The sequence below is a fragment of the Arachis ipaensis genome, chromosome B05 (assembly GCF_000816755.2).
Source record: "Arachis ipaensis cultivar K30076 chromosome B05, Araip1.1, whole genome shotgun sequence".
In the NCBI taxonomy this organism is placed as follows: Eukaryota; Viridiplantae; Streptophyta; class Magnoliopsida; order Fabales; family Fabaceae; genus Arachis; species Arachis ipaensis.
Genome location: NC_029789.2, coordinates 9970829 through 9987831, shown reverse-complemented (window position 1 = coordinate 9987831; position 17003 = coordinate 9970829). Strand labels below are relative to the sequence as shown.

The 17003-nt window shown below is 38.5% G+C and overlaps 2 protein-coding genes across 2 annotated transcripts; both read left to right on the top strand.

The window, feature by feature from the left end:
* LOC107642849 (probable NAD(P)H dehydrogenase (quinone) FQR1-like 2) lies at window positions 6881-9647 on the top strand. Its single transcript, XM_016346340.2, has 2 exons — window positions 6881-7882; window positions 9153-9647. The coding sequence occupies exons 1-2, from the start codon at window positions 7311-7313 to the stop codon at window positions 9376-9378; spliced, it is 798 nt and encodes a 265-aa protein (XP_016201826.1). The 5' UTR covers window positions 6881-7310; the 3' UTR covers window positions 9379-9647.
* On the top strand, window positions 10464-16799 carry LOC107642848 (probable Xaa-Pro aminopeptidase P). Its single transcript, XM_016346339.2, has 16 exons — window positions 10464-10740; window positions 10842-10905; window positions 11231-11370; window positions 11724-12008; window positions 12163-12285; window positions 12658-12975; window positions 13084-13170; window positions 13342-13409; window positions 13724-13790; window positions 14681-14815; window positions 14965-15045; window positions 15456-15510; window positions 15581-15685; window positions 15822-15893; window positions 16042-16166; window positions 16306-16799. The coding sequence occupies exons 1-16, from the start codon at window positions 10648-10650 to the stop codon at window positions 16465-16467; spliced, it is 1980 nt and encodes a 659-aa protein (XP_016201825.1). The 5' UTR covers window positions 10464-10647; the 3' UTR covers window positions 16468-16799.

The following is a 17003-nucleotide window of genomic DNA, read 5'->3' as shown; positions in this document are numbered from 1 at the left end:
TCTTCATCCTTTTTTAATTTGATTATATATATGAAAGTATATAAATATTTATTTATATAAAACATAGATCAGGCCATGCTTGCGAGGTGAGTTCTATTGACTGCTCTATCTTTGCTTTCAAGTTTGCTGATGAAGATTCCGGAGAAGCAATCCAATTCTTTCCCTTCTGATGATGTCTGCAATTTGAGGCGGGAGAGTTGTTGGCCAAATAGCAGGAAGTTAATTTTTGAGTTTCAGAGCTGCTAATGTATGGGCCAGTCTGTTTCCTTCTCGAGGGGTCCAGGTGAAATCACAATTTGAAAGTCTTTTTTGAATAGAAATTATGTCTTGAATGATTGGATCTATTTTCCAAATTGTGACCCCTGATTTGAGAGTCTGAACAATCTGCAGACTATCTGTTTCAATGATGGCTCTTTGAATATTTAAATTCTCCACTAGAATTACAGCTTCCCTTAATGCTTGTGCTTCTGCTGATAGGCTTGAGTTTGCTTGAATCACTGTTGCAGATCCTCCCAGGATTTTTCCTGTATGGTCTCTGATCACTGAAGCTGTTGCCCCTGACTTGGTTCCAATGGAAAAAGAAGCATCAGAGTTTACCTTGAGCCAGCTATGAGGAGGTGGTCTCCAAATGGCAGGTAATGGCCTCCTTTTGTTGTCTTCTCTGACTTTGGAGATGTTTTCTTTTATTAGGCTATTGTACTCTTTCTCTATTATTCTTGCATGATTGATGGTATACTCTGGGTTAGGCTCTATGTTGTTGTACACGTGGTTGTTCCTAGCCTTCCATATTGTCCACATAGTGATGCCAATTCTACTCCAATTCTGGTCCGCTTTCGCTCTGCTGGCTTCTTTACACTTCCTATACATTTGTTGTAGCCATTGTCCCACTGATCTGACATTTTGGTTTGTTGACGTACATTGTGACTGTGAGCCAAACCACACTGCTCTAGTCCATTCACAGAGCAAGAGAGTATGCTCATTGGTTTCTTCTTCTTGCAAACAGATCGGACAAACACTATTAGTCAATAATCTCTTTTTCTTTAAATTTGCTCTTACCGGAATGATGTTGTGTGCGACCTTCCATAGGAACATTTTGATTTTTTGGGGTGCCTTTATGTTCCAAATCCCTTCCCATAGTTCTTCGAACACTGAGCTTGATGATGGGCTGTTGTAGCGACTTCTTTCGTCTTCTTCTTTTTTTGCCACATAGTGCCCTATTTTGGTTGTGAATTCTCCATTCTTCCTGAAGGGTCACAATAACCTGTCCTCCTTAGAGATCCTGCTTACTGGAGTTTGGAGTATTTTTTTTGCTACAACTGGGAAAAAACTCCTTTGGATTTTCGCTCTATGTGCCCTTTTGATGCTTTGACGCTTCCCAAAAATCACAATCTGGAAAATATAGGGCCTTGAGAACTTGTACCCATTTTGCTTCCGGGTTCCTGATCACTCTCCAAGTCTGTTTGGCTAATTGTGCCGTATTCTGGTGGTGAAACTCCTTAAAACCGAGTATTCCTTCTTTCTTACTCTTGCATAGCTTTGGCCAAGCCTTCCAATGGATCCCTCTTTCTTTTCCTTGACTTCTCCACCAAAACTTAGCGATTTTGGCATTTAATTTATTACAAAAGAATTTGGGGAACCTTAGAATGCTCATGGCGTATGTTGGAATTGCTTGTATGACTGCTTTTATAAGAACCTCCTTGCTAGCTTGATTTAACAGGCTTTCTTTCCATCCTTCTATTTTTCCTTCCACTTTTTTCATGATCCACTCTAGAGCCTTGCCTTTCGCCCTTCCCCAATGAGCCGGGAGTCCCAGGTATCTCCCTGGGCTGTCCCAAGTTGGAATGTTGAGAATGTCTTCTATGTTGACTCTGGTTTGGATCGGAATCTGGTTCCCAAAGATTATTCCTTATTTTTCTAAATTGATCACTTGTCCAGAGGTCGAGGTATATTGGTTCAGGATCTGTACTAGTTGATAGATTTCCTCCTCTTCTGCCCCTGAAAATATGATACAATCATCAGCGAACAGTAAGTGAGTGATAATTGGTGCTTTAGGTGCTAGCTTAACTCCTGTGATAATCTTTCTGTTTAGGGAATTGTCCATTAAAATGGTAAAAACCTCAGAAGCTAAAATAAAAAGATAAGGGAAAAGGGGGTCTCCCTGTCTCAGTCCTCTTTGTGGGATGATTTCCTTGGTTAGAGCTTCATTGATCTTAAACTTATATGTCACGCTTCTGATGCACTCCATTATGAGCTTTACCCATTCTTGATGGAACCCGAAGGCCTTTAGCGCTTCTTCTATGAACTTCCACTCCATCCTATCGTAAGCTTTATTCATATCAAGCTTGATGGCTAAGTCCTTTGTGGCTTCTTTCCCTTTTCTTGTTATTCTGTGGATTGCTTCTTGGACTATGACTATGTTGTCTTGAATGAGTCTTCCACTGACAAAAGCACTTTGGGTTAGTGAAACGATCTTATCTATGATTCCCCGCAATCTAGCCACTAGCACCTTAGATATTATTTTGTAAATGTAGTTGCAGTAGCTTATGGGCCTCAACTGTTTCAAGGTTTATGCTTGCTTAATCTTTGGGATGAGCACCACCTGTGTTTCATTGATTTGTCTTGGTATGGAGCCTCCTTCAAAGAAATTTTTAACCACAGCACATACATCTTTGCTTATGGTGCTCCAATGATTCTGATAAAAAAGACATTTAATCCATCTGGCCCTGGAGCTCTAGTACCATCCTTACTGAACACTGCCTATTTGATCTCGTCCTCTGTGACTTCTTTTAGGAGATCTGCATTCATTTCTTCAGTGACTCTTTTGGGGACCTCTTTTATACATTCCGCTAAGTTAGGTTGCCCGCTGGAAGTGAAAAGCTTAGAGTAGTAGTCTTCTATGAGTCGTAAGATTTCTTCCTGTTCTTGTACCCATCTCCCTTCTGCATCCCTCAGCCTGTCAATACGGTTCCTATCTCTCCTTTGAATGGTTAAAGCGTGGAAGAAGGCCGTGTTTCGGTCTCCCCATTTAAGCCATTTCACTCTAGCCTTTTGAGCCCAATATTTTTCTTCTTGTCTCCATAGTTCTCTAATTCTTTGTTTTGGATTCTCAATTTGCTGCTGCTGCCTTGGGTTGTGATGGGAGTTTTGGAGATTTTGAATTTTACATTACCATCTAGTATTCTCCTCGTCGGCTCTTTTGAAGCTCCTCCAGTTCCACTCTTAGAGATTCTTGATGCAGTTGCTGGTTTTTTCCATAAATTTGTTCCAATCTCCACCTTGTGCCTTGGATGTCCACCCCTTTCTTATGACTTCCTTGCACTCCTCCTTATCGTCCCAGTAGGCCTCGTATCTGAACGCCTTGGAACCTTCTGATTCGGTTCTATGTTGAGTAGTAATGGCAATGGTCTGAAGATATTACAGGTAGAGCTATCAGTTTGGCATGGTTGAAGATCTGTCTCCACTTCCAGTTTACTAGAGCTCTGTTTATTCTTTCTCTTGTCACAAGGCCGTCTCTTGGATTACTGAACCAAGTGAATTTACTGCCTTTGCGTTCCAGGTCCATGAGATTCTTCTTGTGTACTAGGTTCCTGAACTCTTCTATTTGTATGCGTGGTTTGGGGTGCTTGCCGATCTTCTCTTCTTGATGAAGAATGTCATTGAAATCACCTATGAAGCAACTTGGTTCATCCATCAGGTCCTTGGACTCACTAATAGCTTGCCAAGTTCTCCTTCTCTGTTTGAAAATAGGATTGCCATATGTAAAGCAACACTTCCAGTTCAGATTGTTATTGCTCTTTATGTCTGCAATGATATAATTTTGACACCAAGAATAAACTGAAATACGAACTTTTTCATTCCATAGAAGGCACAGACCCCGAACAAGCCCCGGGGTTCTACACAAAAACTAGTCTTAAATTGAAGCTTCCTAGCATACTTCTTTACATTCTTTTCCTTACATCTAGTTTCCATTAAGTAGACAATGGCCGGCTTGTGCTTCTTACACATATTTTTTAATTCGGACACTGTCGCAGTCGCCGCCATACCGCGACAGTTCCAACTTAGGATAATCATGGTTAGGGTGGGGGCATGTGTGGGCCCGCCTCCTCAGCCTTGTAAGTTGGTTCTTGTTCGTCCAAATCCATGTTGTTTCCTTTCTGTACCACTTCTTTGTTCCGTTTGTTGTTCCTTGACTCTTGGTCATCTTCCCAGTTGGAGTTGGTCAGTGCTTTGATTTCTGAATGCTCTCTTTTCCTCTTGATCTTCAAATTGTATTGCATACCTATGCTGAGTATTTCTTCCCATATCTTCATGTCCTTGTTAACCTGGTTGCTTGCTTCAGATTCTGCAATCTCATCATCTGGAGCCAATTCAACATAGTAGGTGACTCCATCTTGGTTTTTGTAAGCTTGCTTTTTCTCCTGGCTCATTTCTTTTTCCCATTTTCAGCTTTTTCTCTTGTAGCCCATCTGAGGTTGACGTTGTTCTTGTCCCCTTCTTTGACCTCTTTGTTCTGCCTACCTTCTTTTCCCCTTTCCTATTTCCATGGGCCCGAGTAAGGGTTGGATGGATGATCATATTGGCAAACTCCTCCTTGTTGGGCCCATATGGGATCCTGCCTTGGATGAAGTAAATTTCTTGAGTATTGAGGTTTACTTGGGCCATTGTTGTTTGATTTTCCTTCTATCATTTCTTTGCTTTTGTTATCTTGGACTTGTGGTGAGTTGGGCCTCATCCAGTTTGATGGCCCAGCCTGGATCCTAATTTCCTCTTGAGATATGCCTTCTAGCCCTGTCCACTTCTCCTTTCTTGAAACTTCCTCTCCTCCCATCAAACTGTTACCTTTTATTCCTCGTAATTTGTGAACTGCTGTTCCAAGGAGATTCAGGAGGCGTATGTCTCTATCTTCTGGCCAACTTTCTTGTGGCAGTGGGATAGCTCCTCTCTGCTCTTCCATCTTTTCGCCGCCTCTTTCATCTGACTCTTTTATTTTAATCTCTCTAGAAGTGACCTCTATTTCTTCTACTCCTTTTACCCATTGGTTCTTAGGGTCGTTTTTAGTGCTTTTGTTATTGACACCTTCATCCTCCGGCGTTTGATCTCCACGCGCTGCTTCGTTCTCCCTGATTTGTTGCTCCAATGCTTCTTCCTCCCTTGGCGAGTGCAGCGGCCTTGCCCTTTCTGTTTCCAGCCCTACACCATACTTTGGTTTAGTAGGTCCCAACATGCCATGGCTTGAGGCTTGTCACAGTTTCTCTTCTCGTGGCCAATGATTCCACACTTGAAGCAGTAGTTGTCCTGTAGTCTTTCGTACTGGAAGCTTATCCAGGACTTGGACTTGTTTCCTCTATTCAACCAGAATCCTGTCTGAAGAGGTTGTGTAATGTTGATGGCTGCCCTGAGTCTTAGGAAGTTCCTTTGTAGGGTGCCTTCTTTTATGGGGTCTTCCACTTTTTCCATTATTCCGATCATATCTCCAATGGTTTTGACAGTTTTAGCATTTAATCTTTCTACAGGAAGCCTATGCACCTGTATCCAGAATTCCATAAAGTCGTGGCTGACGTCCAGGATAGACTCCCCCTACAACCACCTTTGTAGGTTCATCAGGTGTCCCTTGACATTTCACGGACCATTCCTCAGGAATCTATTTCCTGTGCGACTGTCTTTGAAGCTAATGAGGACCTTGTTCCTTCCAACTTCTGAGATGGTAACATCCTTTGGGTTGCCCCACATTCCTAGGATCGAGTTCTTGATGGCCTTATACTTTAGCTCTCTGTCTGTGATGATTTTTCCAATTAAATTGAAACTGTTTGCTTTGAAGCTTGGGCTTGGATGGGAATTGAGGGTGATGGTAGTTCCTTCTATAGGATCTGTACCCATGTTTGGTCTAGTCATGTTTGAGAATTGGATGGAGATGAGTGGAGAGACTATTATGTTGCTAAAAGGGGCTGGGGTTGATGATTTAGAGAGGAGGGTGAAATAGATGAAGGCTTACTATTGGTCGGCAGGTCCGAAAAAACAGGAAGCTTAGAGAGGTAGAGATAGGCGGTTGTGGACAAACTATTTAGTATTTTAGTAACTCTCTTACATTATATGAGTTGATATGCATTTTGCTAGATATGCTGAACAAAGATGATCTTATGTTTATTTATGTTTGTTTCAGGTAGTGTAAGAAAAGTTGGACACCTAGATGAATGGGGCGGGAGGAGGTGTGGATGATGATTTCGCGAGTGAAAAAGGAGAGATTCAACCTCTTAAAATTGAGTTTCAAGCGAAACAGAACCAGGATTCTATGGTTCCTCTCCTGTTGAGAGCATCGTCCCTCCGAATGAGAGAATAATTGGAATTAAATGTAGGCTTATTGAATGGATGTCCAACGGGAGATAGAACTAGAAATTTTTGAATGACCAAGTTGAAGGAGAAGTATGACCAAACACATTTCAAAGCGAGACGCTTCTCATTTTAAAAGGCCGGGTTAATCATTATGGGCCTCTATAATGGTTTACTACAGGTAGACCGCACGCAAGGCCTTAACTCAAGTGGTGACTGTCCGCCTTTTGAACCAGCAAATTATTGATTGGGCATTATTGTATTCTTTTGGAGACCAAAAACTAGTTGTGTCTTTTGTGACCTATATCCATTCTGCTAGAATTGCAAGCATAGGATCCATTTAAATTTAGTAGTAGTACCCCCAACAAAGAAATACAATTGAGAAATTAGTCAATTTAGTGTTTACTTCTAGAAGATACCATCGTTTCGTAGTTGGTCAAGGTCTTCCATGCTCCATACTCCATAGTCCATACTGATTTATTTACCAACATATTCAAATTCAGTAAAGCATCGTCTTCGGGTCCCTATAACTCTTGAGTGATATTTTTGTTTTATTCTTTTCTCAGGTACCATTACCAACCCTCCATGACCCATACGACACGAGCTTCATTTATTTATTTATTTATTTTTTCAGTTGTAGACTTGTAGTACAGTAAGGGCAGGAACGACGTCGTTTTGAGGAGGAGGAGGTTTCCATTTTGAATATCCAGCGAGGTTTGAAGGTGACATCACTAATCATTCCAATGTATAAATTTACCCAAAACAAATCCAACACAAAGCCTCTGAAACTCTGAACTCTCTCTCATTCTCATCCTCTGAAATCTTTCCAATTCTCCTTTATTTTTCAAACAAAGCAGTACACAATCCAATTCAATCCAATCCAAGCTACATTGTAATTCTTAGTTACGGCAAACTTTCAGATTCCTCAATTCACTTTTTCTTCTTTCTATTTTTTGTTTCCTTTTTGTCATCGAAATTCTTGAATGGGGAAAGGAGGAGGTTGCGTTCCCAGTAAGAAGAAGGTGCCGCATGTCGCCGGTGACTCTCCCTCCTCCGCCACTGCCGGAACATCCCGGACCGCGCCGATCCAACGTGACGACACCTCCGCCGACGACACTACCGAAATCGCCCAAGCGTCGTCGTCTGAGGTGGCCGCCGCCGCTACCGGCACGGCGAGGCTGAGGATCTTCATCGTGTTTTATTCAATGTACGGACACGTGGAAGGCCTAGCGAGGAGGCTGAAGAAGGGCGTGGACGGCGTTGAGGGCGTGGAAGGGGTTCTTTACAGGGTGCCGGAGACGCTCTCGACGGAGATTCTGCAGCAGATGAGGGCGCCGCCCAAAGACGATGGCATACCTGTGATAACGGCAGAGGAGCTGGCGGCGGCGGACGGGGTGCTGTTCGGGTTTCCGACGAGGTACGGGAGCATGGCGGCGCAGATGAAGGCTTTCTTTGACTCCACTGGTCAGCTGTGGAAGGAGCAGAAGCTCGCCGGAAAACCCGCAGGGTTCTTCGTCAGCACTGGCACTCAAGGAGGAGGTCAAGAAACCACTGCGTAAGCCTTTCTTTATTCTCTTTTTCTTTTGTTCTCTATCTATTCCCGCATTCTTGTATTATTCTGTTGAAGTTCCTAGTCTTGTTCTTAATTTGAGCTAATCATTTGTTTTTATCAGTTTCAATAGGCTAAAGATAAATACATGCATAGATAGAACTATGTATTGCTCCTTGATCACGTATATCTTTAGAGATTTTGATGTTTCAACTCTCAAGTCGCAGTTTGGTCCATGCATATTCTTACCAACTTGACATTGAATGGAAAATGTTAAATGTAAACTGTTATGATATAAATAGGCAATGTTTTGTGGAATTTGGCTGGTTGAACAAGATTTTCAAGTGCTATAAGATATACATATATTTTCTTCCCCAGCAATTAACCATATAAAGTCTGCACACTTAGAAGTTAGATGATCAGTCTTCAAATCAATATTAACTCTGTTTTTGCTTCTGGTTCACACTGCATCATATTTATTTTCTACTTGACAAGAGAGGACGAGGGAGATTTCTATTATACATTTTGCAATTGGTTTGTATGATTGGCTGGGAATTGGGATGTTCATTTTTGAGAAAGAATGGACTGTAAGAACTAAGTAGCATCTTTGAAAGAAAGATAGCAAATTACTCTGTGAGCTGAATTGTTAGCTCTTAGCAGTCGTAGATTTATATATTTCATGTTTTTGGTAGGTTCTGAGAATCTGAGGGGCTTTCTTCTGGTGTCTTGATCAGTTATCCCATGTTTTGACTAACTTTATTTGATAAGTGAATTTTAGACTAGTGGAAATTCCCATATATTCTCAAGTTGGTATGAGAATGCTCCATGTTATTAATGGTTCATCTTCACATAAATGACCAAACTTCAAAAAGAATTTCAGTTGTATCAAGCGGAAGTTCTCAAAAGATGATTACACAAAATCAGGGTAATGGGCAAAACTTTGGTGAAAACTTCGTATTCTTTTAAAGATGTTATTTTGTGTTCATGAGGTAACTTGAACAATGTCACTGCCTCACTGGTCCTGCAATGGTAAGAGAGTTTTAGTACTCTGATTATCATTATTGGAGATAAGTCTTGTAGACAAGCAATTAATTTGAAATTGTGCTTGTAATTGTAGAAATGCATGGGTGCAGTCTGAGAGTATCACATATTGTTCTCTACATTTCCAAAAATAAATATTATATTACTTGGTGATGGAAACTAGAAGGTTTTCTTAGAAACGCATGCTTGAAAGGGATTATATAATGTTTGGTTTTGCATCTTTTTCTTGTTGCAGATGGACGGCAATCACACAGCTGGCACACCATGGAATGCTGTTTGTTCCTATTGGATATACATTTGGACCTGGAATGTTCAAGATGGAATCCATTAGAGGGGGTTCGCCTTATGGTGCCGGAGTGTATGCCGGTGATGGCACAAGGGAGCCAAGTGAAACAGAGCTCGCACTTGCAGAGCATCAGGGCAAGTATATGGCTCTTGTGGTCAAGCGGCTCAACAGATGATGGTGGTGTTTTGAGTTTTGACTGTTTGCCCCCACCATTTTATTCTATTCTTGTTGGTCATGAGTATTATTTTTAATTTTTCACTTTTTACTTTTTGGCCTTTGATTTTGCTGTCAAATTGGTTCTGGCATTCTTACCATTGCATTGTTTGTGAGGCGGAATTGTAGCTTTCTTCCACTAACAATTCCCATGTTGTTCTCTATCTGCACTGTTTTGGAAGCTGTTGATGTTCATAAGTTTACACCAAATAAAAATGTGAATTTGTGTAACTGCATGTCTTATTTCATTTTGTTAAAATATCTGTTAAATAATAACGAAAATTAATTTTGCAAAAAATTTATTTGTAATTTATGTAAATTTTAAATTCTCATAAATTATTAATAAGTTTATTTCTAAAATTTTTTTTCATTAATAGTAATTAAGTGAAAAAGGACCATTGCCAGAAATAATGTTACAAAACGAAAAAATAATTAAAATATGAAAACCTTTTAAAAAGAAAAAAATATCGCACAAAAAAAAGAGAGAAGAGAATAATAATGTTGATGGTGTTACTGATGGTGTTAAGGATGATAGAAAAGATACTGACCGATGACAAAATTTGAGTGTATAATTAAAATAGTAGAAATAGAAATTATAATGATAATGATGAGAAAATAATGATAATGATAATAGTAATTAATTCTANATGTGCTGTCCTCTAATACTACTGTATCTAGAAACAATTTTTCTTTCTTTTGACGTGCAGTTCAATACTTATTTTCTCTTTTAATAGGTTTTCGATAATATTATGAGAATAAGCTAGCTGTCCCGTTGTTAACCATTAAGATATTACTAATTCGGGTGGCAACAATACTTTCTTTTGAAGACGTGCTTAATTTTGATAGGCGCAAGATTTTTAATGATAATATTTCATGAACCCCAAGTCTGCAAGCAAGGCACCTAAAACTCCAATCTGTTAACAGCTCAAGGAAACTAACTAAGTCCGCAACTTCTATAAACCAGACAAAGAAAATGATTAAATTTAATTATTTTTTCCTCCCCCTATTCTTAGAATAAAAAGTGCATGCTTTTTAATAAATAAATAAATAATGCATTACAAAATTAAAATTTCGGAGGAAATAGGAAAGATAGGAATCTGAATCCGTCGTGGACCTCGCTTCGAGGTGCGTCTCAGTGTCACTATAATATATAAATGCGTCGCTGAGAACCGAACTTGTTTTGGAGGCTAAGCTAAACTGTGATTGAGAAAAATTAGCCAAGTAGAAGAAAATGGAAGACACACTCTCTGCTTTGAGGTCATTGATGTCTTCTCACTCTCCTTCTCTTGATGCCTTAGTTGTTCCTTCCGAAGATTATCACCAGGTAATTCATTTCCCTTTCACTTTAGATCGAAGATTTTCAGCTTCTTCCGTTTCAAATTCCTTCGTTCTTCATCTGATGATTGTTTCTCTCTGTTTCTGCAGAGTGAATATGTATCTGCAAGAGATAAGCGCCGCGAGTTCGTTTCCGGCTTCACTGGAAGTGCTGGTCAGTATCAATCTACAGAGCAATCAAATCAAAATTTACTTTATGCGTTTTCGTTTGATTTCTTAGTTTATTCTTATGTGGCGATTAGTTTTGATCGAATCAGGATTTTGTTTCTGTAGTTTGGAAATTTCATTTAACATCGTGTGACAATTTCATCCCTGTAATAAGTAAGATAGACTTGGATTATTCTGTGGTTGAAGCTCTCTATCTCAGCTCTTCTTGTGTGATTTTGCTATGCCGCTATTGAATTTTCCTATTGTATTTCAAATCTGACAAAATTAATTAAGTCAAATTTTGTATTGTTTTCCATTAAAATTACATTCAGGTTTGGCACTTATAACGACGAAAGAAGCACTCTTGTGGACGGATGGACGATATTTTTTGCAGGCAGAGCAACAGCTTAGTGATCAATGGAAGCTAATGCGCATTGGCGAAGATCCTGCTGTGGATGTTTGGATGGCTGATGTAAGTACCAATTTTTTAAGAGAATCCTTTGATGTAAATGATTGAAAAAAGACAATGAGATAGCAGATTATATTTTTTTGTGGTTCTCTCTGTCTTTGGCATCTCTGAAGCATAATGTTATGACTTGGGTCAAGATTGAAACTGTGTCTACATCATGGCATTTTTGATATGTTGTCCACAACTAGCTTCTCCTTGCTTAGGGAGAGCTGACAGAGCATATAGTCCTGTACGCACTATAGCACTCGATTAGTCTTGTCTCATCCATGATTTGGTTTTAAGTAATCAGTTTGTTATTCCTTCCATTTTATGTAATCATATGTATATACTCTGATGAGAAGTTTCTTTTTCACTAGAACTTGCCAAAAGATGCATCTATTGGGGTTGATCCATGGTGCATTTCGGTTGATACTGCCCAAAGATGGGAACGTGCTTTTGCTGAAAAACATCAGAAGCTGGTTCAAACGACAAAAAATTTGGTAGATGAAGTATGGACAAAGCGACCTCCAGAAAAGATTAATGCTGTTATTGTACATCCATTGGAATTTGCAGGTCGCTCTGTTGCAGATAAGTTGCAAGACTTGAGAAAAAGGCTTGCGCAAGAGCAAGCCCGTGGTATCATTTTCACAGCTCTTGATGAAGTGAGTATATTATCTTAATCTATGTTCCTTATTTGTTCGCTCTTCCCTAACTCACGTTTTGAGTTTGAGGATATTTTTGCGTCACATGTTCAGCGTTTTCAATATCACTATCTTCATTTTCCATGTTATTTATGATTGTCCGGTTACAATGCAGGTTGCCTGGTTATACAATATCCGTGGAAGTGATGTGGCATACTGTCCTGTTGTTCATGCATTTGCTATTGTGACAACTAATTCTGCTTTCCTTTATGTCAACAAGGAAAAAGTATCTGTTGAGGTAGTTTGACTAATGTCTCGTCATCTTTGAATGTTTTCGCACTGTTTTCTACTGACAGGAAATATAAATTCCTATAAAATCATGTTAAGTTACTAATAACAGTATATTAAGAACATTTACCATAGGATTTGTTTCCCCTTATTTATGTATATTAATCTTACAAGAATGATAGGGTTTCAGATTTCAGTATTTTCAGTACTGGTCATTAATAGTTAACCGTTGGAAACATTTATTTTATGGTCAAATTAGATCGAAGTTTATTTTACTTGTGAAGATAAGAAATATCTGTCAACAGAGCAGTATTTTGGTCTATCCTGATATTTGGAAGGAAGATATGTATATAGAAACTTAGTAGTAGTATTTTTTTGCCAGGTAAAAACTCATCTAGAGGAGAATGGAATTGGAATTCGAGACTACACAGCCGTGAGCTCTGATGCAGCATTGCTTGCAACTGATGAGCTTGATGCTCTGTCTACTGCCAAAGGTTCTCTAGCTGCAGTTACAAAGGAAGCCGAAAAGACTCCCAATGAGCTCAACAAGGGAGTAAATGGTGAACATCTAGCTGAAGAACATAGTAATGACTTTGTATGGGTTGATCCAGGAACATGCTGTTATGCACTGTATTCAAAATTGAACTCTCAGACAGTTATTCTACAGCAGTCGCCTTTGGCCCTTGCAAAAGCTTTGAAGGTTGTTAACTTACAGCCTTACAATGAAAATGACTGTACTTGGATAGCTTACTAATGTTGATATTATCAAGTGAACTCTAGCTTATTCTTATCGCCTCAATACTTGTAGAACCCAGTGGAGTTGGATGGATTGAGAAAGGCACATGTTCGGGATGGCGCAGCCGTTGTGCAATATCTTGTCTGGCTAGATAAGAAGGTTTGCATTTGGATCTGCGTATCCGCATATCATTTATGCTTTGGATCAGGATAATTTATATTTGAATTTCTCTTGTCTAAGCTATTATAATTCTTCTTCTGTATCCACAAATACATACACCAAGTTCTGCAGTGTCAAATAATGACTGAAAAAACTTGGTTGAATGTGCAGATGCAGGAAATTTATGGAGCGTCTGGTTACTTTTTAGAGGGTAATTCTGTGAAAAAAGAAAAAGCATCGTAAGTATCCTCCAAAATTCAAAATGTCTTGAGCACAGACATGCTTATAACCTAATCTATTGAGTAAAAGTTAGTTTTATTTGTTAACAATATGAAACTCCTCCCGTTTTTGAAAATTAACATACTCTTCACCAGAACATTGTCTATGTGAAATAAACAAGATTTATTTGACTTTACCTTTATTAAATGGTAATTCTTTGTTAAATACTGAAGATGTTCACATGTTGGGATGTCTTAGAGTAGTGAGCTTGAGATGCATCTGTCAAAAGGTGAATTTTATATGATATACTTATAGAACTTTTTGAACGTTCCAGGGAGTCCTTGAAATTGACTGAGGTGACTGCAAGTGACAAACTTGAAGGTTTTCGAGCATCAAAAGAGGTGGAGTCATCTAAGCAATATAGTATTTATCTGGACGAGACTTTTTAGCAAAAATTTATATTTTATTTAAAAGAAGTCAATTGTGGAGATACCAAAAGTTTTAGCTTCTCAGTCCATACAATTTGCTTTACAAGACTCTTTATTTAATTTTTTAACTATTTTTCCTGAAAAAAAAAAAAAGCTTTTTTTAATCCAAAAGAATTTTATTGCAAGACACAGCACCACCTGTACTGTAGGTAGAAATATTGTTTTAAGTAGCATATCTGCATATGTGACTTTCATTTGGACATTAGGACAAGAAAACGTTTAACCTGTATCTAGTTTTATTTCTTCATGGTGATACGGAAAGATTTTTTTTTTTAAAGGAAAAAAAAGTAGCAAAAGGTTACACTGTTGTATTTCCTAGGATTGGCTAAAGACTGGCATGCTTTTAACCATATCTAGCTTTATTCCTCATGGTGCTGTTTGAGTGGAATAGGTTTCTTTTTACAATTATCAGAAAGGTTACATTGTTGTAACTCTTTTGACTAAATAAAGACTGGCATTCTCTCTTAAATACACATGGTAGCGTGTATATGGGCATCTAGATTCATGCATATGTATTCAATGAAGTTTTTAGCAAAGAAACGGCCTTTTTTCCCTCAATAATTTGACCCCTCTAAAAGCACAAACTTTCATGCTATATGCAGTCAGATATGATAGTAAGTTCTCAAATGTTCAGTACATAAATTGCTTTCAACAATTCAACTATTCTTTAAGTCCATTTTATTTGCCCCCATCAGTGTGGTCCCTAAAGTATGATAAAAATGAAAATGAAATCGTATCAAGTGTAAGCACATTTTCATGTTACACTAATATTTTTCCCTGTTTTGCTATTTTCATGCTTTCAGCATTTCAGAGGATTGAGTTTCCCTACTATTTCCTCAGTTGGCCCAAATGCAGCTATCATTCACTATTCTCCACAGGCAGAGACATGTGCTGAACTTGATCCAGACAAAATTTATCTAGTTGATTCTGGAGCTCAGGTTTGTCCAATATTTTGAACAGTTTGCAGAATAGACATTTGCTAAAGTGTGCCACGTATATCATATTATTAGTTAATATCTGTTCTTCATTGTTTTAATCTCCATATCTCTCTATATTGACAACAAGTTTTGTTTTTGTCTTTTTGAAGTATCTAGATGGAACAACGGATATTACACGAACTGTTCATTTTGGGAAACCTTCAGCACATGAGAAAGCATGTTATACAGCAGTATGTACCTTTACAGCTTTACTTGCCGTTTCTGTGAGTTACATAGTTTGAAACCTATACCATGAATAATTTAATATCAAATTATTTTCACTTAGAGGTAAGTGGGTTTTTTGATCTGGGGAACAAGTTTGAAATTATTTTACTGCTGTTAGGATTATTGGAAAGGAAAATGCTTTATTAATTTCTAATTTTGGGTGCGGCCCTTTCCCGGACCCTACGTTAACGCGGGATATTTGTGCACCAGACTGCCCCCCTTTTTTAAATATCTAGTGAAAAGACAAGGCTTCGTTATTGTTGACACTGTTAGCCTGATCTCAGATAACCCTATTCAGTTATCTTCTAAGTTCCCTATTTTCTTCTATCTTATGAACTGATATGAAAAGTTGGTTGGTTTGCTGAATTTCATGCAGGTCCTTAAGGGTCACATTGCTCTTGGAAATGCTAGATTTCCTAATGGAACAAACGGTATGACTGAACTAGTCTCAACTTCATGTTTGAGAATCTAGCTAATACTTCCCTTTCTCCATGCTTTCAGGTCATGCTCTTGATATTCTTGCTAGAGTCCCACTGTGGAAGGATGGTCTTGATTACCGGCATGGTACTGGACATGGAATTGGGTCCTACCTGAATGTTCACGAAGGTAATGAAGAGCTATCACTGTTTTTATATTGCATATTGCTCTTCTGTATTCAATTTTTCCTCCTTTCCTCTTTTGATTTTTTCCCCACACTATACAAATTAAAATCCAAAGTAATAGTAGCTTATAAATTATGCAGGACCTCATTTAATCAGTTTCAGACCACAGGCTCGAAATGTACCACTTCAATCTTCCATGACTGTTACAGATGGTTAGTATCCTAACTGGCTGCACGATTGGAATTACGACATGCTTTTTCCCATTCTTATTTACTAGTTTTGTATTATGAAGATGGACTTACAACTATTTGATTCTATATAAATGCATTTCTAGTAGTGTAAAGTAATTTTTTTTTCCAGAACCTGGTTATTATGAAGATGGAAATTTTGGGATAAGATTGGAGAATGTGCTCATTGTCAATGAAGCTGATACAAAATTCAATTTTGGTGATAAAGGGTACTTGTCATTTGAACACATTACCTGGGTATGTCTCAATTCCAGTGTTTGGCTTTGAGATGCTTCTTTTTTACTATAAGGCATATTTCTGAGCTGTTGATATACAATTGTATTCAAAATTGGACGGTTCCCATTCATGTTATTTACGAGTGTTTTCTCTTGTGCAGGCACCATACCAGACGAAGTTGATTGACCTGAACCTTCTAATGCCTGACGAGATAAGTTGGCTGAACTCGTATCACTCGAAATGTAGAGATATTCTGGCACCATATTTGGATGTCGCTGAAAATGCATGGCTACAGAAAGCCACTGAACCGGTAGCTGTGTGAGCTTTGTTCTGAGCTGGGAATGTCAACGACTTCAATATCTGCACTGTCCTTAGTTTCCACACATTACTACTACTATTTGATGCCCTGTTGAGGTAGCTGTTCCTTAAAACTCGTACAGCATTGAAATTCCGAATGCGTATCCCCTTGGAATCAATTTTTCTTTTGGTGACTACTTGGCATCAGTTTATGCCTAGTTGTTTTCTTACTTGTTATTAGAGTATTACTATCAACGTATTACTGTAAAGTTATGAACAGTGATGAACCTTGTACTAAAGTGAAAGAAGTGAGCTGTCGAAACGACAGCTGAAAGTGGACCAGGTTTTATTGGAAAATACTTTTGTGTTGCCTGACGGCTCGAAATTGAATAGGTGCTCCCTGCTTTAAAAAAACAAAACAAAAACAAAAAACAAAACCAATGATGATTAGTTTTCCCTGGCATAGTGTTAGGTGAAGTATCTTTCAGGTGGTTTTTCATTAACAACATTTAGATTTAGATATATACTAAAATCAGCTATTAAAATTAGCTATTAGTATAA